The sequence below is a fragment of the Pristiophorus japonicus genome, chromosome 8, assembly GCF_044704955.1.
Source record: "Pristiophorus japonicus isolate sPriJap1 chromosome 8, sPriJap1.hap1, whole genome shotgun sequence".
Taxonomy (NCBI): domain Eukaryota; kingdom Metazoa; phylum Chordata; class Chondrichthyes; family Pristiophoridae; genus Pristiophorus; species Pristiophorus japonicus.
Window position 1 is genome coordinate 3,843,028 of NC_091984.1, and position 26,833 is coordinate 3,869,860.

At 49.3% G+C, this 26,833-nt stretch overlaps 1 protein-coding gene across 7 annotated transcripts in view; it reads left to right on the forward strand.

Annotated features, from left to right (window-relative positions):
- Positions 1-26,833, forward strand: part of slc44a5b (solute carrier family 44 member 5b) — a 240,695-nt gene that overhangs the window by 187,389 nt on the left and 26,473 nt on the right. For all 7 annotated transcript variants that reach the window (XM_070886459.1, XM_070886461.1, XM_070886464.1 and 4 more), the window contains 8 exons: positions 6,721-6,852; positions 9,657-9,756; positions 12,477-12,569; positions 13,706-13,793; positions 17,371-17,633; positions 19,821-19,915; positions 21,258-21,361; positions 22,281-22,354. In XM_070886459.1, the coding sequence (XP_070742560.1) occupies positions 6,721-6,852; positions 9,657-9,756; positions 12,477-12,569; positions 13,706-13,793; positions 17,371-17,633; positions 19,821-19,915; positions 21,258-21,361; positions 22,281-22,354 (949 nt within the window). The remainder of the gene's footprint in view (positions 1-6,720; positions 6,853-9,656; positions 9,757-12,476; positions 12,570-13,705; positions 13,794-17,370; positions 17,634-19,820; positions 19,916-21,257; positions 21,362-22,280; positions 22,355-26,833) is intronic.

Below are 26,833 nucleotides of genomic sequence, written 5' to 3' on the forward strand. Positions count from 1 at the left end.
TACACATCCCCCCTGTACACCCCCCCTGTACACCCCACCTGTACACATCCCCCCTGTACACCCCCCCTGTACACCCCACCCCTTGTACACCCCACCCCCTGTACACCGTCCCCTGTACACCCCCCCTGTACACCCCATCCCCTGTACACCCCACCTGTACACATCCCCCCTGTACACGCCCCCTGTACACCCCACCTGTACACATCCCCCCTGTACACCCCCCCTGTACACCCCACCCCCTGTACACCCCACCGTCTGTACACATCCCCCCCTGTACACCCCACCCCCTGTACACCCCACCATCTGTACACATCCCCCCTGTACACTCCCCCCACCCCTGTACACCCCACCCCCTGTACACATCCCCCCCTGTACACCCCACCCCTTGTACAACCCCCCTGTACACATCCCCTGTACACATCCCCTCCCTGTACACACCCCCTGTACACATCCCCCCCTCTGCGCACATCCTCCCTGTACACACCCCCTGTACACCCCCCCTTGTACACTCACCCCCTGTACAACCCCCTGTACACATCCCCCCTCTGCACACATCCTCCCTATACACCCCCCCTGTACACACCCCATCCTGTACACCCCCCCATACACCCCTCCGTACACCCCACCCCAGTACACCCCCCCCTGTACGCCTCACCCTCTGTACACTCCACCCCTGTACACACACCCCTGTACACTCCACCCCTGTACACACACCCCCGTACACCCCACCCCAGTACACCCCCCCCCCTGTACGCCTCACCCTCTGTACACTCCACCCCTGTACACACACCCCTGTACACTCCACCCCTGTACACACACCCCCGTACACCCCACCCCTGTACACTCCCACTCCCACCCACTGTATACCCACACCATGTTCACCCTCCGCTCTGCGCCCCCCCCTCCCCCCCCCACAAACGGACCCGTGGTTCAAGGAAGCAGCTCACTGCCGCCCTCTCGAAATAAATAAATGCATTTAAAAAAATGCGAGGGTGTCCTGTGTCAGTCCTACACCACGTATAGCATCACATTGATGTGACATTTGCCGGACCCGACTATTCCCTCGCTCTCCTGGCCGGCCTCCCATCTTCCCCCCTCCGTAAACTTGAGCTCATCCCAAACTCTGCCACCCGTGTCCTAACGCGCACCCACGCCCCGCTCACCCATCACCCCATCCCGCTGGACATCCCGCTGAGACCGTTAAAGGGACCTGGCACCCAAATCAAATGATCATAGAACCACAGAAATTTACAGCACGGAAGGAGGCCATTCGGCCCATCGTGTCCGCACCGGCCGACCAAGAGCTACCCAGCCTCATCCCACTTTCCCGCTCTCGGTCCGTAGCCCTGTAGGTTACGGCACTTCAGGTGCACATCCAGGTACTTTTTAAACATGGTGAGGGTTTCTGCCTCTACCACCCTTTCAGGCCGTGAGTTCCAGACCCCCACCACCCTCTGGGTGAAGATATTTCCCCTCAAATCCCCTCTAAACCTCCCCCAATTACTTTAAATCTATCCCCTTGGTTGTTGACCCCTCTGCAAAGGGAAACAGGTCCTTCCTATCCACTCTATCCAGGCCCCTCATAATTTTATACACCTCAATCAGGTCTCCCCTCAGCCTCCTCTGTTCCAAGGAAAACAGACCCAGCATCTCCAGTCTTTCCTCATAGCCAAAATTCTCCAGTCCGGGCAACATTCCGGTAAATCTCCTCTGCACCCTCTCCAGTGCAATCACATCCTTCCTGTAAATGAGGGGGAACATTATCCATCGTCATCTTGATTTTAAAATTCTCATCCTCATCTAAAAATCGCTCCATGGCCCTCATCGCTTCCTATCTGGCCTGGGCAGTTGTGTGCTGTTAACCGAATAAGCTGAGACCATCCCGTTCTCTGAAAGCAGTGATGTTAGCTGTGGTGTACTGGATCAAATTGCACATTCCGGACAAACCGCTGGGTGTGGCTTGTCCTCCAAGGGGCCCAATCGGAACTTTAATGCTACTAATAGTTACAGACATTAATATTGGTCAGGACACTAGGGAGAACTCCCCTGCTCTTCTTCGAAATAGTGCTGTGGGATCTTTTACATCTACCTGAGAGAGCAGACGGGGCCTTGGCTTAAGGTCTCGTCCAAAAGGCGGCACCTCTGATAGTGCAGCGCTCCCTCAGTACTGCCCCTCCAACAATGCAGCACTCCCTCACTACTGCCCCGCCGACAGTGCAGCTCTCCCTCAGTACTGCCCCTCTGACAGTGCAGCACTCCCTCAGTACTGCCCCTCCGACAGTGCAGCGCTCCCTCAGTACTGCCCCTCCAACAATGCAGCACTCCCTCACTACTGCCCCGCCGACAGTGCAGCACTCCCTCAGTACTGCTTCTCTGACAGTGCAGCACTCCCTCAGTACTGCCCCTCCGACAGTGCAGCACTCCCTCAGTACTGCACTCGGATGAGGGACTTCAGTTACATGGAGAGACTGGAGAAGCTGGGATTCTGCTCCGTAGAGCAGAGACGTTTAAGATGAGATATTTTAGAGGTGCTGAAAGTTATGAAGGGTTTTGAGAGAGAAACTATCTCTGCTAGGAAATGGGTCAGTAACCAGAGGGCATAGAATTAAAATAATTGACAAACGTAGAGGTAATGCGGAGAAAGTCCTTCACACAGAGGATTGTTAAGATCCTGAATGCAGATTCCACAGGAACTTTCAAAAGGCAATTGAACATGCAGTTGAAGAGGACTAATTTGCGAAAAGCTGGGGTGTGGGACTAATTGGATCGCTCTGGCACAGAGCCGGCACAGACACGATGGGCCGAATGGCCTCCTGCTGTGCTGTATCGTTCTGATTCTGTGTTAAGGGAAAATTAATTTGTCTCTAGTGCTCCCTAGTGCTCAGCAGGTAAACAGCCACTCCAGTCTTCTGCTGAAGTCACTTTGAGAGCATTCTTGAAGTTAGCACAAGTGCTACGTGTCAACTAACATGCTGAATTTTTTACATTTTCACGCTGACTCACCAAAGAATTTCATCTTTCAAAAGCATTTCCTGCAGCCCTTTTCCTAACTCGCACCAAGTCCCGCTCACCCATCACCCCCTGTGCTCACTGACCGTGTCCTAACTCACACCCAGTCCCGCTCACCCATCACCCCCTGTGCTCACTGACCGTGTCCTAACTCGCACCCAGTCCCGCTCACCCATCACCCCCTGTGCTCACTGACCGTGTCCTAACTCGCACCAAGTCCCGCTCACCCATCACTCCCTGTACTCACTGACCGTGTCCTAACTCGCACCAAGTCCCGCTCACCCATCACCCCCTGTGCTCACTGACCGTGTCCTAATTCACACCCAGTCCCACTCACCCATCACCCCCTGTGCTCACTGACCCGTGTCCTAACTCACACCCAGTCCCGCTCACCCATCACCCCCTGTGCTCACTGACCGTGTCCTAACTCGCACCCAGTCCCGCTCACCCATCACCCTCTGTGCTCACTGCCCCCGTGTCCTAACTCACACCCAGTCCCGCTCACCCATCACCCCCTGTGCTCACTGACCGTGTCCTAACTCGCACCCAGTCCCACTCACCCATCACCCCCTGTGCTCACTGACCGTGTCCTAACTCGCACCCAGTCCCACTCACCCATCACCCCCTGTGCTCACTGACCTACATTGGCTCCCGGTCCGGCAACGCCTCGATTTACAAATTCTCATCCTTGTTTTCAAATCCTTCCGTGGCCCTCCCTATCCCTGTAACTTCTTCCAGCCCTACACCCCTTCCTATCTCTGTAACCTCCTCCAGCCCTACACCTCTCCCTATCTCTGTAACCTCCTCCAGCCCTACACCCCTCCCTATCTCTGTAACCTCCTCCAGCCCGACACCCCTCCCTATCTCTGTAACCTCCTCCAGCCCTACACCCCTCCCTATCCCTGTAACCTCCTCCAGCCCCACACCCCTCCCTATCCCTGTAACCTCCTCCAGCCCTACACCCCTCCCTATCTCTGTAACCTCCTCCAGCCCTATACCCCTCCCTATCCCTGTAACTTCCTCCAGCCTTACACCCCTCCCTATCTCTGTAACCTCCTCCAGCCCTACACCCCTCCCTATCCCTGTAACTTCCTCCAGCCCTACACCCCTCCCTATCTCTGCAACCTCCTCCAGCCCTACACCCCTCCCTATCCCTGTAACTTCCTCCAGCCCTACACCCCTCCCTATCCCTGTAACCTCCTCCAGCCCTACACCCCTCCCTATCTCTGTAACATCCTCCAGCCCTACACCCCTCCCGATCTCTGTAACCTCCTCCAGCCCCTATACCCCTCCCTATCTCAGTAACCCCCTCCCCCCCAACACCCCTCCCTATCTCTGTAACCCCCTCCCCCCCTACAACCCTCCCTATCTCTGTAACCTCATCCAACCCTACAGCCCCCTGAGATCTCTGCACTCCTCCAATTCCGGCCTCTTGCACATCCCTGATTTCCATCGCCCCTCTATTGGTGGCCGTGCCTTCTGTTGCCTGGGCCCCAAGCTCTGGAACTCCCTGCCTAAACCTCTCCGCCTCTCTACCTCTCTCTCCTCCTTTAAGGCATTCCTCTTTGACCAAGCTTTTGGTCACTTGCCCTAATATCTCTTGATTTGGTGTTCACTTTTATTTGATAATCACTCCTGTGAAGCACCTTGGGACGTTTTACTACGTTAAGGGCGCTATATAAATACATGATGTCCAGAAATTGCAACAAAATTTAACCAGTATGTATTTTTATTTTAGCAATAGTCCAAAATTTTAATGTTGAATTTCATTGAAGTTTGCAGATTAATTTTGTAATTATTCGATAATTAGATCCATGTCGTTTAGCCACGAGTCTACCTGTGATACTTTATTCTGTTGGTTCATTCACTCAGTAGCTCATTAATCAGGTTAATATTTGAAGGAGATACTTGCCTTCGAGGGAGTGCAACGAATGTTCACCAGACTGATTCCTGGGATGGAGGGATTGTCCTATGAGGAGAGATTGAGTAGAATGGGCCAATATTCTCTGGAGTTTAGAAGAATGAAACCTATAAAATTCCTACAGGGCTTGACAGGGTAGATGCAGGGAGGATGTTTCCCCCCGGGCTGGGGAGTCTAGAACCAGGGGTCACAGTCTCAGGATAAGGGGTCGGCCATTTAGGACTGAGATGAGGAGGAATGTCTTCACTCAGAGGGTGGTGAATCGTTGGAATTCTCTCCCCCAGAGGGCTGTGGAGGTTCAGTCGTTGAGTATATTCAAGACAGAGGTCGACAGATTTTTGGATACTAAGGGAATCAAGGGGTATGGGGATCAGGCAGGAAAGTAGAATTTAGGTAGCAGATATTATTGAATGGTGGAGGAGCCGAATTACCTATTCCCGTTCCTATTCCTTATGTTCTTACGTCAGATGCTGCTGTCTGCGGTTGTGTTCAACGCCAATGCAGTTTAGGCTGATGTCAATCAATTACAATTGGTTTTATTGAGCACTGAAGTTAGCTAAGCATCTTGAGGTCAATACTGCCAGGCATCATGCGGTCATCTGAACAGGGTCCACGTTAAAATAGTCAGCTTCACTCCTTCATGCAGCTTTTTAAGTGATCTGGGGTGATGTCAGGAAGCATTCTTCACACACAGGGTGGTGGGAATCTGTAACTTTCTCCCCCAAAAAACTGTTGAGGCCGGGGGTCAATTGAAGATTTCAAAACTGAGGTTGATAGATTATTGTTAGACAAGGGTATTAAGGGTTATGGAACCAAGGCGTTAGATGGAATTGAGATATAGATCAGCCATGATCTAATTGAACGGCAGAACAGGCTCGAGGGGCTGAATGGCGCCTTGTTCCTTTGTCTTTTTCCTGTTCAAGGAACAGCACCTCGATACAGCCTTCTGGTCTCGACATCGAGTTAGAAACATAGAAACATAGAAAATAAGTGCAGGAGTAGGCCGCTCGACCCTTCGAGCCTGCACCACCATTCGATAAGATCATGGCTGATCATTCCCTCAGTACCCCTTTCCTGCTTTCTCTCCATACCCCTTGATCCCTTTAGCCGTAAGGGCCATATCTAACTCCCTCTTGAATATATCCAATGAACTGGCATCAACAACTCTCTGCGGCAGGGAATTCCACAGGTTAACAACTCTCTGAGTGAAGAAGTTTCTCCTCATCTCAGTCCTAAATGGCCTACCCCTTATCCTAAGACTGTGTCCCCTGGTTCTGGACTTCCCCAACATCAGGAACATTCTTCCCGCATCGAACCTGTCCAGTCCCGTCAGAATCTTATCTGTTTCTATGAGATCCCCTCTCATCCTTCTAAACTCCAATGTATAAAGGCCCAGTTGATCCAGTCTCTCCTCGTATGTCAGATCGTAACCACCGCTCCCATTTTTTTGGACGACATCTGTTTGTGATTCTGCCATTCCCATTTACACCTCCTCTACACCCATCTTTTGTTTGTCCCATTACCACCTCCTTTTGCCCTGCACCATCATCCCTTTTGTCTCTCTAATCTCGCCTGCCTTCCACCCTATCACAGACCTTCCCTTTTGTTCTTCCCTCCCCTGCCCCCTTTCCCTGCCTCTGCACTGGCTTAAAAACTGTCACATCTCTAACTTTTTCCAGTTCTGACAAAGGGTCATTGACCTGAAACGCTAACTCTGTTTCTCTCTCCACAGATGCTGCCTGACCCGCTTGGTATGCCACTTTAAGCCTCTGCTTGTGTCTGTGTTTTAGGGATTTGGCATTGTTACTGGGAGTACAGCAGTCTGAAGGGGAAGCCTGGTAGCGACATCGCCATCTACGACATCGGATTCCAGACGGACTTCAGGGTATATCTGCAGCTCAGACAGACGTGGCTGGCCTTTAGTAAGTCTTAAAGTGCTTCAGGGGGTGTCAGCATGATGTTATGAAAGGGAAATCATGTTTGACAAATTTGCTGGAGTTCTTTGAGGATGTAACAAGCAGGGTGGATAAGGGGGAACCAGTGGATGTGGTATATTTGGATTCCCAGAAGGCATTCGATAGGTGCCACATAAAAGGTTACTGCACAAGATAAAAGTTCACAGGGTTGGGGGTAATATATTAGCATGGAAATAGGATTGGTTAACTAACAGAAAACAGAGAGTAGGGATAAATGGGTCATTTCCTGGTTGGCAAACAGTGACTAGTGGGGTGCCACAGGGATCGGTGCTGGGTCCTCAACTATTTACAATCTATATCAATGACTTGGATGAAGGGACTGAGTGTAATGTAGCCAAGTTTGCTGATGATACAAAGATGGGTGGGAAAGCAAGTTGTGAGGAGGACACAAAAAATCTGCAAAGGGATATAGACAGGCTAAGTGAGTGGGCAAAAATGTGGGAAAGTGTGAGGTTATCCACCTTGGCAGAAAAAATAAAAAAACAAATTATTATTTAAATGGAGAGAGATTACAAAGTGCTGCAGTACAGAGGGACCTGGGCATCCTTGTGCATGAAACACAAAAAGTTAGTATGTAGGTACAGCAAGTGATCAGGAAGGCAAATGGAATGTTGGCCTTTATTGCAAGAGGGATAGAGTATAAAAGCAGAGAAGTCCTGCTACAACTGTACAGGGTATTGGTGAGGCCACACCTGGAGCACTGCGAACAGTTTTAAGGAGGGATACACTTGTATTGGAGGCAGTTCAGAGAAGGTTCACTAGGTTGATTCCTGAGATGAAGGAGTTGACTTATGGAGAAAGGTTGAGTAGGTTGGGCCTGTACTCATTGGAGTTTAGAAGAATGAGACGTGATCTTATTGAAACATATAAGATAATGAGGGGGTTTGACAGGGTGGATGCAGAGAGGATGTTTCCCCCCTCGTGGGGTAATCTAGAACTAGGGGGCATAGTTTCAGAATTACACGTCGCCCATTTAAAACTGAGATGAGGAGAAATTTCTTCTCTCAGAAGGTTGTAAATCTGTGGAATTCTCTGCCCCAGAGAGCTGTGGAAGCAGGGACATTGAATATATTTAAGGCAGAGATAGATAGATTTTTGAGCGATAAGGGAGTAAAGGATTATAGGGAGCGGGCGGGGAAGTGAAACTGAGTCCATGATCAGATCAGCCATGATCTTATTAAATGGCGGAGCAGGCTCGAGGGGCCATATGGCCTACTCCTGCTTCTATTTCCTATGTTCTTATGTAAACTTAAGAGGGTGAAATTGGTCTTCGGCCAAAGCACGAAATGAGCATTAAGTTAGGGTGCATTGGAGAGGTGAGTTATGTTTTATTGGGATGTTGAGTTAGGGTGCATTGGGAAGTTGAGTTAAGGTGCATTGGGAGGTTAATTAGGGTATACTGTCAAATTATATTAGGATATATTGTGAGGCTAAGTTAGGATATTGTAATATATGCACCAGTGAGTAAGCTCATAGGTTTGTAGAGCTGTTAAATTGTGAGTGGCTTGGCCACTCACAAGACTCAATAAAACCCCAGTCAGTTAGGTCACGGCCATCCACGATAAGGTATGCAGTTGTGAGGCCAGTGGATGAACTGGTAATGTGTAGTGTGATTGTTAAACCTTTGTTAATAAACCAACTAGTTCTTAATAGCACTGTGTTGCTATGAATTCTTCAGCAAAGAACCCGTGAAGCAAATACATCACAGTTATATTGGGAGGTTAATTTAAGATATTAAGGTGGTTACGTTAGGGTGTTGGAGGGTTGACTTTGATAGAAACGAAATATGGCGCGGTGTAAAACCGTGATTTTCTGTCACTTGTGGCTGAAGTCCAATTTCCCTCCCTTCCCCATCCCATGTCCTGCCCACGGATAAGGAGCGAGGCCGGGACAATTACGACATGGGAGCTGCGACCATATCCCTCCCTGCGGCCAGATAATTACAGAAGTCAACAAGGTCCTGAGAGCTTCTGTTACCTACCCCTCACGTGGGGGATTGCATTAATGGGAGAGATGGCTGGCTGTCGGATCCTGATCTGACTTCCCTTACTCCCAAGGGCGCAGGTCATGCTTGTCTACGATAGAACTCCAGCCTAGTGTGCTACCACATTTTTCAAAGGTCCCAAGAGGTCCAAGGAGCTCGACAAACCTCCAGGGGAATATTTCCAGCGTGGGAAAGAATAAATGCTGACATCAGACTCTCAAATAGGGAGGTGATCTGATTGAAACATATAAGATTCTGAGGAGGATTGATGGGAAGATGCAGGGAGGATGTTGCCCCTTGACTGGAGAGTCTAGAACCAGGGGTCACAGTCTCAGGATAAGGGGTCAGCCATTTAGGACTGAATTTCTTCACTCAGAGGGTGATGAATCTTTGGAATTCTCTGGCCCAGAGGGCTGTGGAGGCTCAGTCTTTGAGTATATTCAAGGCTGAGATCAATAGATTTTTGGACTCAAGGGAAATGGGGATCGGGCGGGAAAGTGGAGTTGAGGTGAGAAGATCAACCATGATCTTATTGAATGGCGGAGCAGGCTCGAGGGGCCGAATGGCCAACTCCTGCTCCTATTTCTTATGTTCTAATATTCGGTGTCAGCTTCCAAAAATTGCCGATGGGAATTTCATCATCAAGTCCATGTGCTCTTTAACAAGGGATACCAATTGCAGTATAACTACAGTCTGAGTGACAATTCTATTCAAATGCACACTGTTAAAGTTCAATTGTTAACACACGCCCTCTGCTGTTTTCCAGTGATCTTTCTCTGCATTATTGAAGCCATCATCATATTGATGTTGATTTTCCTACGGAAAAGAATCTGTATTGCAATTGCACTCCTCAGGGAAGGGAGCAAGTAAGTGGTCACTGCTATTGTTTAAGGATCAGAATTGCCGTAGACTTGCTCTGTCAGTGTTTCCGTCATCGTAAGAACCTTCCAACTTACCCTAGCAACTCTCAAATGTACCCTAAATGTACTTAATCCTCCAAAGTACTCCAAATTAATCCTTTCCGACATATCCTAACATAACCCTGGAATATAATCTAACTTTATGCTCCAATATACTCTAACTTAATCACCCCAATATATCCTAACTCAACCCTCCATCGTACCCTAATTTAACTCTCCATTATATCTTCACTCAATCCTCCAATATACACTAACTTCACCTCCCAAAAAATGCTAACATAACCTTGTGTTATATCCTAACAAAATCCTCTAATATCATCATCATCATCATCATAGACGGTCCCTGAAACGAGGATGGCTTGCTTCCACGAGAGGTCACAGATGTTTCAATGAAGGACCCGATGTTCCAGTCCTGAACTCCAATTGAAGAGTGGAAGATGCCTGTGGGTGGATTTTTTTAACGTGGGGTGACCGTTGCACACCAGCCACCACACGGGCTTGACAGAGCGAGGTCTTGGTCCAGTGGCAAGGGTTAACCAGGACGACTGGAGACCTGCTCTGCTGCACGGACCCAGTGCGCTCACATATCGCAGTGTGGGCTGGGCCCGTGCTGCCCCTGGGCTCTCGGCTCTTCTGGGACCCAGTACCCTCATCTGTCGCACCTCCGCCATGATCTCTCGCCACTCCTCCACCATAAACATTCACCGCATCTCACCACAAACACTCACCACTCATCCGCCCCGACCTTCATTGGAGCAGCTCGCGCTGGAGGTTGGAGGGGTCGCTGCTCCAGCTCTTTTATAGCCTGACCTGCGGAGATTACAGAGATAGGGAATTACCACCAAGTATTACGACAGCCCTGTAGACCATGAGCTTGGTGGCAGATTTGACGGCCTGGTCTTCGAACACTCTTTTCCTCAGGCGGCCAAAGGCTGCACTGGCGCACTGGAGGCAGTGTTGAATTGGTCATCAATGTCTGCTCTTATTGATAAGAGGCTCCCGAGGTATGGGAAGTGGTCCATGATGGCCTCCAATATATCCTAATGCGGCCCTCAGTTATATGCTAACCTGTGCGTAGGATTTGGTATAAAAACAGAAAATGCTGGAAATCTCAGCAGGTCGGGCAGCATCTGTGGAGAGAAAGCAGAGTTAACGTTTCGGGTCAGTGACCCTTGGTCAGAACGGGAAAAGTTCGAGATGTAACAGGCTCTCAAGGAAGTGCAGGGGTCGGGAAAGAACAAAATGGAAGGTCTGTGATGTGGCTGTGACAGCGAGTCTTGGCAGATACTGGATCAAACACGAGAAGGGAAACAGAAATCAGTGAAGATGAACAATGTAAAAGAGAGAGACGGAAATGCTGACTGAGGGACATTGCAAGAAGAGAAGCAGCAGTGAATTAAACACTAATCCAGAAGCAAAGTACTGCGGGTGCTGGAATCTGACCTACAAACAGAAACTGCTGGGCATCTGTCCCAGTTGGGGGTCGTGCAGCGTATTGGCCCCCGGAGTGTTGGGTTTTTGAACTTTGGGACTGTTCTGCTGGACATGAGATGGTCTTTTGAAGCCCCGCATAACTCCTGCGTTCCCACCTCACAAACATCTCAAACCTGAGCCTCCCGTGACAAGTCCGGCTCCGCGAGGCTGTTGTGGGAGTTTTGAGGATGTGACTACTGAACGCTGATTTAAAACTCCAGGCCAAGTTGCCCAGAAATCCAACCGGGAATTCAGGAGAAACCCCTTTACCCAGAGAGGGGTTGAGGTGAATAGTATCGATGCATTTAAGGGGAAACTGGATAAACACATGAGGGGGAAAGGAATAGAAGGATATGGGGATAGGGTGAGATGGAGAGGGGTGGGAGGGGGCTGGTGTGGAGCATAAACCCCGGCACGGAGCGGTGGGGCATAAACCCCGGCACGGAGCGGTGGGGCATAAACCCCGGCACGGAGCGGTGGGGCATAAACCCCGGCACGCAGCGGTGGGGCATAAACCCCGGCACGCAGCGGTGGGACATAAACCCCGGCACGCAGCGGTGGGACATAAACCCCGGCATGGAGCGGTGGGGCATAAACCCCGGCACGCAGCGGTGGGTCATAAACCCCGGCACGGAGCGGTGGGACATAAACCCCGGCACGCAGCGGTGGGGCATAAACCCCGGCACACAGCGGTGGGACATAAACCCCGGCACGCAGCGGTGGGGCATAAACCCCGGCACGCAGCGGTGGGACATAAACCCCGGCACGCAGTGGTGGGACATAAACCCCGGCACACAGCGGTGGGACATAAACCCCGGCACGCAGCGGTGGGACATAAACCCCGGCACGCAGCGGTGGGTCATAAACCCCGGCACGGAGCGGTGGGGCATAAACCCCGGCACGGAGCGGTGGGGCATAAACCCCGGCACGGAGCGGTGGGACATAAACCCCGGCACGCAGCGGTGGGACATAAACCCCGGCACGCAGCGGTGGGACATAAACCCCGGCACGCAGCGGTGGGACATAAACCCCGGCACGGAGCGCTGGGCTCAATGGCCTGTTCCTGGGCTGTAATTCTACCTAATTCTATGTAATTGTGGCATTCAGGTCTTTAATCATTTTATTAAAATGTGAGACTATTAAAATGTGAGTGTGGTGGTTTATGTTTTTGACTGTTTGTTTTTTATCATCAGGGCCATAGGCTATATCATGTCCACTCTATTCTACCCCATCATCACCTTCCTGCTCCTCGCTGTCTGTATTTCCTACTGGGCCGTTACAGCTATGTATCCTTTCAGACGGCACGGCTGTGTCGTGATTGACCTCTCGTAACATAACGTTACACCCTGAAGGCTGATCACCAGGCCTGTACTGTAAGGCTCCAGCTCCAAAGATCTGCCGACAGTTTCAGCTCAACTGAAAAGGAACCAAAGTAGTTAATGACGCCAGAGGGGACATGTTTATTAAAGCCGTGAAAATGTGCAGTTTGTATTTGAGGAGGCGCAGAGGGCATTTACTAGAATGCAAACGAAGGGATGTGGGGATAGTCTGGTAAAGTGGAGTTGAGGTGGAAGATCAGCCAGGATCTCATTGAATGGCGGAGCAGGCTCGAGGGGCCGAATGGCCTACTCCTGCTCCTATTTCTTATGTTCTTATGTACCAGGGATCAGTTATGTGGAGAGACTGGAGAAGCTGGGATTGTTCTCCTTAGAACAGAGAATGTTAAGGAGAGATTTAATAGAGGTGTTTAAAATTATGCGGGGTTTTTATCGAGTAAATAAGGAGACACTGTTTCCAGTGGCAGGAGGGTCGGTAACCAGAGGGACACAGATTGAAGGTAATCGGCAAAAGAACCAGAGGGGGAGATGAGGAGAGTTTATTTACCCAGCGAGTTGTTGTGATCGGGAACGCGCTGCCTGAAAGGGTGGTGGGAGCAGATTCAATAGTAACTTTCAAACTGGAATTGGATAAACACTAGAAGGAAAATTAATTGCGGGGCTGTGGGGAAAGAGCGGGGAGTGAATATAAGAAATAAGAACAAGAGTAGGGCATACGGCCCCTCGAGCCTGCTCCGCCATTTAGTAAGATCATGGCTGATCCGATCATGGACTCAGCTCCACTTCCCCGCCCGCTCCCCATAACCCCTTATCCCCTTATCGCTCAAAGATCTGTCGATCTCCACCTTGAATATATTCAATGACCCAGCCTCCGCAGCTCTCTTATTGCGGGACGAATTGGATCGCTCTGTCACAGAGCCGGCACAGGCACGATGGGCCGAATGGCCTCCTGCTGTGCTGTGAGATTCTAGGATATGTACCTCTGTCAGAGTTCTATTATTACGCTTTAAAACTGAAACGTTTGACAGTTCATTGACACGGTAAGAAACGAGAAAAAAAAAAATTCTTTAATGTAAAATATGCAGATTTCTGTCAACATCCGGGGAGGCTGTCTACAAAGTGATGATTAATCAGGGCCGTTGTATATATGCAAATAGAACGTGTAATCCTGAGGTAAGCACTCTGGTTACAGCTTGTGTATGTGTTGGAAATGGAGGGATTCGGATATAAACTTGATACAACTGAATGACTTGCTCGGTAAATGTCAGAGCGCAGTTAAGAGGTTTTTTTATCCGTTCCTGGGATGTGGACATCGCTACCAAGGCCGGCATTTATTGCCCATCCCTAATTGCCCCTTGAGAAGGTGGTGGTGATCCGCCTTCTTGAACCGCTGCAGTCCGTGTGGTGAAGGTGCTCCCACAGTGCTGTTAGGGAGGGAGTTCCAGGATTGTGACCCAGCGACGATGAAGGAACGGCCGATATATTTCCAAGTCGGGATGGTGTGTGACTGGGAGGGGAACGTGGAGGTGGTGGTGTTCCCATGCACCTGCTGCCCTTGTCCTTCTAGGTGGTAGAGGTCGTGGGTTTGGGAGGTGCTGCCGAAGAAGCCTTGGCGAGTTGCTGCAGTGCATCTTGTAGATGGTACACACTGCAGCCAGGGGGCGCCGGTGGTGGAGGGAGTGAATGTTGAAGGTGGTGGAGGGAGTGAGTGTTGAAGGTGGTGGAGGGAGTGAGTGTTGAAGGTGGTGGAGGGAGTGAATGTTGAAGGTGGTGGAGGGAGTGAGTGTTGAAGGTGGTGGAGGGAGTGAATGTTGAAGGTGGTGGATGGGGTGCTGATCAAGCGGCTGCTTTGTCCTGGATGGTGTCGAGCTTCTCGAGTGTTGGAGCTGCACTCATCCAGGCACTGTGCCCTAACAGCACTGTGACGATGAAGGAACGGCCAATATATTTCCAAGTCATGGGCAATAAATGGGGGTATTTTCTAAGTGGGGTATCTGACAATTCGGAAAGATAGACAAGAAGGGAAAGGAGGTGGGGTAGCTCTGTTAATAAAGGATGATATCAGGGCAGTTGTGAGAGACGATATTGGCTCTAATGAACAAAATGTTGAATCATTGTGGGTGGAGATTAGAGATAGTAAGGGGAAAAAGTCACTGGTGGGCGTAGTTTATAGGCCCCCAAATAATAACTTCACGGTGGGGCAGACAATAATCAAGGGAATAATAGAGGCATGTGAAAAAGGAACGGCAGTAATCATGGGGGATTTTAACCTACTTATCGATTGGTCAAATCAAATCGCACGGGGTAGCCTTGAGCAGGAATTCATAGAATGCATACGGGATTGTTTCTTAGAACAGTATGTTACAGAACCTACAAGGGAACAAGCTATCTTAGCTCTGGTCCTTAATAATAAACAATCTCCTAGTAAAAGATCCTCTCGGAATGAGTGATCACAGTATGGTTGAATTTGTAATACAGATTGAGGGTGAGGAAGTAGTGTCTCAAACGAGCGTACTATGCTTAAACAAAGGGGACTACAGTGGGATGAGGGCAGAGTTGGCTAAAGTAGACTGGGAACACAGATTAAACAGTGGCACAATTGAGGAACAGTGGAGGACTTTTAAGGAGCTCTTTCATGGTGCTCAACAAAAATATATTCCAGTGAAAAAGAAGAGCGGTAAGAGAAGGGATAACCAGCCGTGGATAACCAAGGAAATAAAGGAGAGTATCAAATTAAAAACCAATGCGTATAAGGTGGCCAAGGTTAGTGGGAAACTAGAAGATTGGGAAAATTTTAAATGACAGCAAAGAATGACTAAAAAAGCAATAAAGAAAGGAAAGATAGATTACGAAAGTAAACTTGCGCAAAACATAAAAACAGATAGTAAAAGCTTTTACCGATATATAAAACGGAAAAGAGTGACTAAAGTAAATGTTGGTCTCTTAGAAGATGAAAAGGGGGATTTAATAATGGGAAATGTGGAAATGGCTGAGACCTTAAACAATTATTCTGCTTCGGTCTTCACAGTGGAAGACACAAAAACCATGCCAAAAATTGCTGGTCACGGGAATGTGGGAAGGGAGGACCTTGAGACAATCACTATCACTAGGGGGGTAGTGCTGGACAGGCTAATGGGACTCAAGGTAGACAAGTCCCCTGGTCCTGATGAAATGCATCGCAGGGTATTAAAAGAGATGGCGGAAGTTATAGCAGATGCATTTGTTATAATCTACCAAAATTCTCTGAACTCTGGGGAGGTACCAGCAGATTGGAAAGCAGCTAATGTAACGCCTCTGTTTAAAAAAGGGGGCAGACAAAAGGCAGGTAACTATAGGCTGGTTAGTTTAACATCTGTAGTGGGGAAAATGCTTGAAGCTATCATTAAGAAAGAAATAGCGGGACATCTAGATAGGAATAGTGCAATCAAGCAGACGCAACATGGATTCATGAAGGGGAAATCATGTTTAACTAATTTACTGGAATTCTTTGAGGATATAACGAGCATGGTGGATAGAGGTGTACCGATGGATGTGGTGTATTTAGATTTCCAAAAGGCATGCGATAAGGTGCCACACAAAAGGTTACTGCAGAAGATAGAGGTACGCGGAGTCAGATGAAATGTATTAGCATGGATAGAGAATTGGCTGGCTAATAGAAAGCAGAGAGTCGGGATAAATGGGTCCTTTTCGGGTTGGAAATCGGTGGTTAGTGGTGTGCCACAGGGATCGGTGCTGGGACCACAACTGTTTACAATATACATAGATGACCTGGAAGAGGGGACAGAGTGTAGTGTAACAAAATTTGCAGATGACACAAAGATTAGTGGAAAAGTGGGTTGTGTAGAGGACACAGAGAGGCTGCAAGAGATTTAGATAGGTTAAGCGAATGGGCTAAGGTTTGGCAGATGGAATACAATGTCGGAAAATGTGAAGTCATCCACCTTGGAAAAAAAAACAGTAAAAGGGAATATTATTTGAATGGGGAGAAATTACAACATGCTGCGGTGCAGAGGGACCTGGGGGTTCTTGTGCATGAATCCCAAAAAGTTAGTTTGCAAGTGCAGCAGGTAATCAGGAAGGCGAATGGAATGTTGGCCTTCATTGCGAGAGGGATGGAGTACAAAAGCAGGGAGGTCCTGCTGCAACTGTATAGGGTATTGGTGAGGCCGCACCAGGAGTACTGCGTGCAGTTTTGGTCACCTTACTTAAGGAAGGATATACTAGCTTTGGAGGGGATACAGAGACGATTCACTAGGCTGTTTCCGGACATGAGGGGGTTACTTTATGATGATAGATTGAGTAGACTGGGTCTTTACTCGTTGGAGTTCAGAAGGATGAGGGGTGATCTTATAGAAACATTTAAAATAATGAAAGGGATAGACAAGATAGAGGCAGAGAGGTTGTTTCCACTGTTCGGGGAGACTAGAACTAGGGGGCACAGCCTCAAAATACGGGGGAGCCAATTTAAAACCGAGTTGTGAAGGAATTTCTTCTCCCAGAGGGTTGTGAATCTGTGGAATTTTCTGCCCAAGGAAGCAGTTGAGGCTAGCTCATTGAATGTATTCAAGTCACAGATAGATAGATTTTTAACCAATAAGGGAATTAAAGGTTACGGGGAGCGGGCGGGTAAGTGGAGCTGAGTCCACGGCCAGATCAGCCATGATTTTATTGAATGGCGGAGCAGGCTCGAGGGGCTAGATGGCCTACTCCTGTTCCTAATTCTTATGTTCTTCTGTTCTTCCCCCGACAGGTATTCAACACCAGCAATGTCACCAAGCAGTGTCCCGGCGCTCAATGCACCTTTGCTTTCTACGGCGGCGAGAGTGTTTACCACAAGTATATTTTCATCCTCCAAATCTGCAACCTCTTCGTCTTCCTGTGGTTGGTGAACTTCGCCATCGCGCTGGGGCAGTGCACGCTGGCTGGAGCCTTCGCCTCCTATTACTGGGCCTTCAAGAAGCCAGCGGACATGCCATCTTTCCCTCTGCTGGCTTCGTTTGGGCGTTCCCTGCGGTAAGGACATCAAACAGGGAGTCCGGGTCTATGGGGAGCGGGCGGGGAAGTGGAGCTGAGCCCATGATCAGATCAGCCATCATCATCATCATAGGCAGTCCCTGGGAATCGAGGAAGACTTGCTTCCACTCTTAACACGAGTCCTTAGGTGGCTGAACAGTCCAATACGGGAACCACAGTCCCTGTCACAGGTGGGACAGACAGTGGTTGAGGGAAGGGGTGGGTGGGACTGGTTTGCCGCACGCTCCTTCCGCTGCCTGTGCTTGCTTTCTGCATGCTCTCGGCGACGAGACTCGAGGTGCGCAGCACCCTCCCGGATGCTTTTCCTCCACTTAGGGCGGTCTTTGGCCAGGGTCTCCCAGGTGTCGGTGGGGATGTCGCACTTTATCAGGGAGGCTTTGAGGGTGTCCCTGTAACGTTTCCTCTGCCCACCTGGGGCTCGTTGGCCGTGAAGGAGTTCCGAGTAGAGCGCTTGCTTTGGAAGTCTCGTGTCTGGCATGCGGGCAATGTGACCTGCCCAGTGGAGCTGATCGAGTGTGGTCAGTGCTTCAATGCTGGGGATGTTAGCCTGGTCGAGGACGCTAATGTTGATGCGTCTGTCCTCCCAGGGGATTTGTAGGATCTTGCGGAGACATCGTTGGTGGTATTTCTCCATCGACTTGAGGTGTCTACTGTACATGGTCCATGTCTCTGAGCCAGACAGGAGGGTGGGTATTACTACAGCCCTGTAGACCATGAGTTTGGTGGCAGCCATGATCCTATTGAATGGCGGAGCAGGCTCGAGGGGCCGGATGGCCTACACCTGCTGCTATTTCTTATGTTTCTTATTTTCTTAAACCCCCTCACCACCGCAACCCCCTTCTAAGTATAAGAACATAAGAATGTAAAAACTAGGAGCAGGAGTGGGCCATACGGCCCCCTCGAGCATTCAGTAATATCATTGCTGATCTGCTCAACCTCAACTGAGGTGAGCTAATTGAGGTCTTTAAAATGATGAAAGGTTTTGATAGAATACAGAGAGAATGTTTTCACTTGTGGGGAAGAGCAGAACTAGAAGGCCCAGGAGAGGCGAGGTCCCAGGGACAGCACGGGCCAGCCCACACTGCGATATGTGTGCACACTAGGTCCGTGCAGCAGAGCTGGTGTCCAGTCGTCCTGGTTAACCCTTGCCACTGGACCAAGACCTGGCTCTGTCAAGCCCGTGTGGTGGCTGGTGTGCAACGGTCACCCCACGTTAAAAAAATCCACCCACAGGCATCTTCCACCCTTCAAGGTTTAGTTCGGAACCTGGAATATCAGGTCCTCATTGAAACACTTGTTGGCGTGGGACATTCGAAGGGACCACCTATGATGATGACTTTACCCAGAGAGTGAACGTACCGTGGTGAGGCAGGAAGCTCCCAGCGGTGTGCCGGTGAAATCACCACGACTGCACCGGAAGAAACAGCCCGGCAGTTGAAGGAACCCCGAAGAGGAGAAGGCGAAGATAGATTTTAGACCTCAGTCAAGATGGAGATCTGCACAAACGATGAGTCCATTGGGCCAAAATGGAGAGAGAGGAGGCCTCTACTAGGCCTGATCTCTCCATCACCCTGGGCCTTGCCCCTTCACCCTTGGTCCTGACGCTTAATCGTTGGCCCCATTACCACTGGGCCACCCTGGGCCCACCACCATCTTCTCCAAGGAGTCGGCCATTCGGCCTCTCGAGCCTGCTAGAGTGACAGTAACAGTACAAGCCTAAGGGAAATTTACAGGAGCCTAGGCCCCACACTCCCCGCCAGAATTTATAGGCCCAATTTTGATTGGGACAGTGGAGGAATATCTGTTCATAAGTCAGTTCATCTCTTTAAAAGGGAGCAACAGTTTTCGGTTACAAGGTTCAGTAGTTGGCCAAATTTACTGATACGTTTTACAAGTAAAGGACCATTAATACAGACTGAGAAACCAAGGTGAAGGGTCAAGACCCAGGTTGTAGGGTCAAGACCCAGGTTGTAGGGTCAAGATCCAGGTTGTAGGGTCAAGATTCAGGTTGTATGGTCAAGACCCAGGGTGAAGGGTCAAGATCCAGGGTGACGGGTCAATACCCAGAGTGAAGGGTTAAAGATAGCGAGGGTAGAGAAACAATGAAAATCTCTGTCTTAGTGTTTGGTGCGTAACAATGATTCTGATCGTGTTTGATTGTTTCAGCTACCACACAGGTTCACTGGCATTTGGCTCCTTAATTCTTGCCATCATCCAACTCATAAGAGTTATTTTAGAATACATGGATAACAAACTTAAAGGTGAGTCCTTGATAAACTCTCATTGAACCCTCTTCATGGAATGCATGCTAATAAATCCAACGGGGAATTCAGGAGAAACCTCTTTACCCAGAGAGGGGTGAGAATGTGGAACTCGCTGCCACAGGGAGGGGTTGAGGTGAATAGTATCGATGCATTTAAGGGGAAGCTGAATAAACACATGAGGGAGAAAGGAATAGAAGGATATGGAGATAGGGTGAGATGGAGAGGGGTGGGAGGGGGCTAGTGTGGAGCATAAACCCCGGCACGGAGCGGTGGGGCATAAACCCCGGCACGGAGCGGTGGGGCATAAACCCCGGCACGGAGCGGTGGGGCATAAACCCCGGCACGGAGCGGTGGGGCATAAACCCCGGCACAGTGCGGTGGGGCATAAACCCCGGCACGGAGCGGTGGGACATAAACCCCGGCACGGAGCGGTGGGACATAAACCCTGGCACGGAGCGGTGGGGCATAAACCCCGGCACGGAGCGGTGGGGCATAAACCCCGGCACGGAGCGATGGGGCATAAACCCCGGCACAGTGCGGTGGGCCCAATGGTCTGTTCCTGGGCTGTACCCTCTCTGTAATTCAAAGTGATCAAATACACTTACAATAGGACCACAAATTTTGCAATGCTGGTCGATCTCCCTTGGAGTCAAGACCAATCAGCAGGTGAAGGGGGGTTAAAGGCAGGGGTCAAGGGGGGTCCCACTGATGGGAGGATCAGGTTGTGCAGATGTCGTTCAGTCCCCATTTTACATTCATACATCCGGTCCTTATTTTTGTATTCCGATTATAAATTCCGATGTCCACATTGCTTGTGTCAAGCTGTCATGCTGTGATTACATACTCCCACCAGTAACGGCGCTGTAGTACCTTCATTGGGGAGGTTAATGACATTCTGACATGGTTAAATAGGCAACATCGATAGTTACAGTGGGGGGAAATGGGCAGGGAATGTGTGAAGACTCTGAGGGAGTTTGATAGAGTAGATAAGGAGAAACAGTTTCCAGGGGCAGGAGGGTCGGTAACCAGAGAGACACAGATTGAAGGTAATCGGCAAAAGACCCAGAGGGGAGATGGGGAGAGTTTATTTACACAGCGAGTTGTTGCGATCAGGAACGCGCTGCCTGAAAGGGCGGTGGGAGCTGATTCAATAGTAACTTTCAAAATGGAGTTGGATAAATACTGGAAGGGGAGAACATTCCAGGGCTCTGGGGAAAGAGCAGGGAGTGGGACTAATCGGATCGCTCTTTCACAGAGCCGACACAGGCCTCCTCCTGTGCTCAGACATTATATTGTGGTGTTATTTCGATTGATTGAGTTCATGTCGCTTTAACCGCAGGTGCAGAGAACAAGGTCGCAAAGTTTCTGTTCTGCTGTCTGAAATGTTGCTTCTGGTGTTTGGAAAAATTCATCAAATTTCTTAACAGAAACGCTTATATAATGGTGAGTGACTCTGCCCACCGTGTCACTGCTTGAGGCCTTCACTGACTTTGTTCCTTCAGTAATCAACGTGGCCTATGTCGCGTGTTTACAGGCTGACGCGTTTCAAAAATACTTCATTGGTTGCAAAGCGCATTGCATGCTAGCCGTGTCTCACTCTCACCTCCGAGTCAGATGATCGTGGGTTCAAGACCCACTCTCGGGACTTGAGTACGTAATCTGGGCTGACACCCCCAGTGCAGCACTGAGGGAGTGCTGCACTGTCACAGGGGCAGTACTGAGGGAGTGCTGCACTGTTGGAGGGGCAGTGCTGAGCGAGTGCTGCACTGTCGGAGGGGCAGTACTGAGGGAGTGCTGCACTGTCGGAGGGGCAGTACTGAGGGAGTGCTGCACTGTCGGAGGGGCAGTACTGAGGGAGTGCTGCACTGTCAGAGGGGCAGTACTGAGGGAGTGCTGCACTGTCGGGGGGGCAGTACTGAGGGAGCGCCGCACTGTCGGAGGGGCAGTACTGAGGGAGGGCTGCACTGTCGGAGGGGCAGTACTGAGGGAGGGCTGAACTGTCGGAGGGGCAGTACTGAGGGAGGGCTGCACTGTCAGAGGGGCAGTACTGAGGGAGGGCTGCACTGTTGGAGGTGCCGTCTTTCAGATGAGTCGTTAAGACCGAGGTCCCGTCTACTCTCTCAGGTGGATGTAAATGATCCCATGGCCACTATCTCGAAAAAGAGCAGGGGAGTTGTCCTTGCTGTCCTGGGGCCAATATTTATCCCTTAACAAACGTCACTAAAAAAAACATTATCACATTGCTGTGTGTGGGAGCTTGCTGTGCTCAAATTGGCTGCCGCGTTTCCTACATTACAACAGCGACTACACTCCAAAAATACTTCATTGGCTGTAACGCACTATGGGACGTTCTTTCTTTCAGATCGCTATATATGGTAAAAACTTCTGCACATCTGCAAAGGAGGCATTCTTTTTACTGATGAGGAACGTGGTGAGGTGAGAACAAGGGACAGCATTGTGAAGCAGTTACGTTCCCGCTAGCTGGATATCGGGATACCATCCTGATTTACACGGGTGATACCACAACCGAGAGCTTAGGAAAGGCTGAACCAGCTGGGGCTTGTTTCTCTAGAAAAGAGAAACTTGAGGGGTGGCCTGAAAGCGGTCGCTGACACTATGGAAGGGTTTGATAGGGTAGATGTAGAGGAGACGTTTCCACTTGTGTGGGGGAGACCAGAACTCGGGGTCATAAATATAAGATAGTCACTAATAAATCCAATGGGGAATTCAGGAGAACCTTCTTTACCTTGGTGAAGACCACACCTGGAGTATTGTGTACAGTTTTGGTCTCCTAATCTGAGGAAGGACATTCTTGCTATTGAGGGAGTGCAGCGAAGGTTCACCAGACTGATTCCCGGGATGGCGGGACTGACATATGAAGAAAGACTGGATCGACTAGGCTTATATTCACTGGAGTTTAGAAGAATGAGAGGGGACCTCATAGAAACGTTTAAAATTCTGACGGGGTTAGACAGGTTAGATGCAGGAAGAATGTTCCCAATGTTGGGGAAGTCCACAACCAGGGGACACAGTCTAAGGATAAGGGGGAAGCCATTTAGGACTGAGATGAGGAGGAATTTCTTCACCCAGAGAGTGGTGAACCTGTGGAATTCTCTACCACAGAAAGTTGTTGAGGCCAATTCACTAAATATATTCAAAAAGGAGTTAGATGAAGTCCTTACTACTAGGGGGATCAAGGGGTATGGCGAGAAAGCAGGAATGGGGTACTGAAGTTGCATGTTCAGCCATGAACTCATTGAATGGCGGTGCAGGCTAGAAGGGCCGAATGGCCTACTCCTGCACCTATTTTCTATGTTTCTATGTTTCTATGTGGTGCAGGCTCGAAGGGTCGAATGGTCTGCTCCTGCACCTATTTTCTTTGTTTCTATGTTACCCAGAGAGGGGTGAGAATGTGGAACTCGCTGCCACAGGGAGGGTTTGAGGCGAATAGTATCGATGTATTTAAGGGGAAGCTGGATAAACACATGAGGGAGAAAGGAATAGAAGGATATGGGGATAGGGTGAGATGGAGAGGGGTGGGAGGGGGCTGGTGTGGAGCACGGAACAGTATTACTAAATGGCCTGTTCCTGTGCTCCATATTCTATGTAATTTATGTAACTGGGTGTTGGGCTACCATCTTAAAGACACGATAGACACGGACAGCGAGGACGACCTGCATCGGGAGATTGTCGTGAAGAGAAACCGTTTCAGACGGGAAAGTACGAAGTGTCTGGATTTTGTTATAATCAAAATGAGGCCATTATATTTGTGCTAATTTCAGACCTTCAGCTGACGCTGTCTAGTCCGATCCCACGCCCCTGACCTGTTCCTCAATTTTAAAATTATCATCCTTGTGTTCAAATCCCTCCATGGCCTCGCCCCTCCCTATCTCTGTAATCTCCTCCAGCCCCACAACCCTCCCCGAGATCTCTGCGCTCCTCCAATTCTGGCCATTTGACCATTCCTGATTATAGTCGCTCCACCATCGGTGGCCGTGCCTTCTGTTGCCTGGGCCCCAAGCTCTGGAACTCCCTCCCTAAACCTCTCCGCCTCGCTAACACGCTCTCCTCCTCTAAGACGCCTCCTAACAGCTATCACTTTGACCACCGGTCCAAATATTGCCCTAAGTGGCTAAGCGTCAAATTTTATTTGATAACCTTGGGACGTTTTACTAGTTAAAGGCGCTGTAGAAATGCAGGTTGATGTTGTTTCCTGTATCCTTTTATATTTTTCCTTTTCAAATACAAATTAATTTCCCTTTGAATTACGTAGGAGTCTCTACCTCAAATTACCCTCAAGAACAAAAGAACATAAGGATTAGGAGCAGGAGTAGGCCATTCGGCCCCTCGAGCCTGCTCCGCCATTCACTGAGATCCTGGCTGATCTTCGACCTCAACTCCACTTGCCTGCGCTATCCCATATCCCCGTATCCTTTCATATCCAAAAATCCATCGATCTCAGCCTTGAATATACTCAACGACTGAGCCTCCACAGCCCTCTGGGGCAGAGAATTCCAGAGATTCACCACCCTCTGAGTGAAGAAATTCCTCCTCATCTCAGTCCTAAATGGCCAACCCCTTACCCTGAGACTGTGACCCCTGGTTCTAGACTCCCCAGCCCGGGGGAAAACATCCTCCCTGCATCTACCCTGTCAATCCCTGTAAGAATTTTATGTGTTTCAATGAAATCACCTCTCATTTTTCTAAACTGGAGAGAATATAGTCTGCTCAATCTCTCTTCATAGGACAACCAGGGGTCACAGTCTAAGGATAAGGGGTAAGCCATTTAGGACCGAGATGAGGAGAAACTTCTTCACCCAGAGAGTGGTGAACCTGTGGAATTCCCTACTGCAGAAAGTTGTTGAGGCCAATTCACTAAATATATTCAAAAGGGAGTTAGATGTGGCCCTTACGGCTAAAGGGATCGAGGGATATGGAGAGAAAGCAGGAATGGGGTACTGAGGTGAATGATCAGCCATAATCTTATTGAATGGTGGTGCAGGCTCAAAGGGCCGAATGGCCAACTCCTGCACCTATTTTCTATGTTTCTATGTTTCTAATCCCACCATCCCAGGAATCAGTCTGGTGAACCTTCGTTGCACTCCCTCTATGGCAAGTGTATCCTTCCTTAGGTAAGGAGACCAGACACTGTACACAATACTCCAGGTCCTGTCTCACCAGGGCCCTATATAATTGCAGTAAGACGTCTTTACTCTTATACTCAAATCCTTTTGTAATAAAGGCCAACATACCATTTGCTTTAATCACTTGCTGTACCTGCATGTTAACTTTCAGTGATTGGTGTACAAGGACACCCAGGTCCCTCTGAACACCAACATTTCCCAATCTCTCACCATTTAAAAAATACTCTGCTTTTCTAGTTTTCCTACCAAAGTGGATAACTTCACATTTCTCCACATTATATTCCATTTGCCATGTCCTTGCCCACTCACTGAGCCTGTCTGTATCCCCTTGAAGCCTCTTTGCATCCTCCTCACAGCTTACATTCCCACCTAGCTTTGGATCATCAGCAAAGGTGGATATATTACATATACTCAAGAATCCCATGAAAACATTCTCATCAAACTGCCCCCTTAATTCTGCTTGTGGTGACCCTGAGTTCCGGAGAACAGAATCTAGCTACCTTACAGAACTGGCACTAAAGGGGGAGTGAAGAAGAGGCATCTTAATAGCTGAACTCATTCAACAGGCCGCAGTCAGTCATAATTGGCTTCCAACAAGGTTTTTCCCTACATAGGAACAGGAGGAGGCTACTCAGCCCCTCAAACCTGCTCCACCATTCAATGAGATCATGGCTGATCGGCATCTTAACTCCATCTACCCTCCTTGGCTCCGTAACCCTTAATACCCTGACTCAACAAAAACCTATCAATCTCAGTTTTGACATTTTCAAAGCCTCAACAGCCCTTTGTGTGAAGAAGTGCTTCCTGACATCACCCCCTGAACGGCCTGGCTCTAATTTTAAGGTTCTGCCCCCTTGTTCTGAGCTCCCCCACCAGAGGAAATACTTTCTCTCTCTCTACCCTGTTAACTCCTTCAGTCATTGAAAGTTGACATGCAGGTACAGCAGGCGGTGAAGAAGGCAAATGGCATGTTGGCCTTCATAGCTAGGGGATTTGAGTATAGGAGCAGGGAAGTCTTACTGCAGTTGTACAGGGTCTTGGTGAGACCCCACCTGGAATATTGTGTTCAGTTTTGGTCTCCTAATCTGAGGAAGGACGTTCTTGCTATTGAGGGAGTGCAGCGAAGGTTCACCAGACTAATTCCAGGGATGGCTGGACTGACATATGAGGAGAGAGTGGATCACCTGGGCCTTTATACTGTGGAGTTTACAAGGATGAGAGGAGATCTCATAGAAACATATAAAATTCTGATGGGCCTGGACAGGTTAGATTCGTGAAGAATGTTCCCGATGTTGGGGAAGTCCAGAACCAGGGTACACAGTCTTAGGATAAGGGGCAGGCCATTTAGGACTGAGATGAGGAGAAACTTCTTCACTCAGAGAGTTGTTAACCTGTGGAATTCCCTGCCGCAGAGAGTTGTTGATGCCAGCTCATTGGATATATTCAAGAGGGAGTTAGATATGGCCCTTACGGCTAAAGGGATCAAGGGGTATGGAGAGGGGTACTGAAGAAATGATCAGCCATGATCTTATTGAATGGTGGTGCAGGCTCGAAGGGCCGAATGGCCTACTCCTGCACCTATTTCCTATGTTTCTGTGTTTGTCCTCCTCTGCTATATTACAAAATTCTCCCAGTCCTCAGGTTTTCTGTTTTTTCTGGCCAATTTATATGCCTCTTCCTTGGATGTAACACTATCCTTAATTTCCCTTGTAGCCACAGTTGAGCCACCTTCACCGTTTTATACAGAGTAAAGCTCCCTCTGCACTGTCCC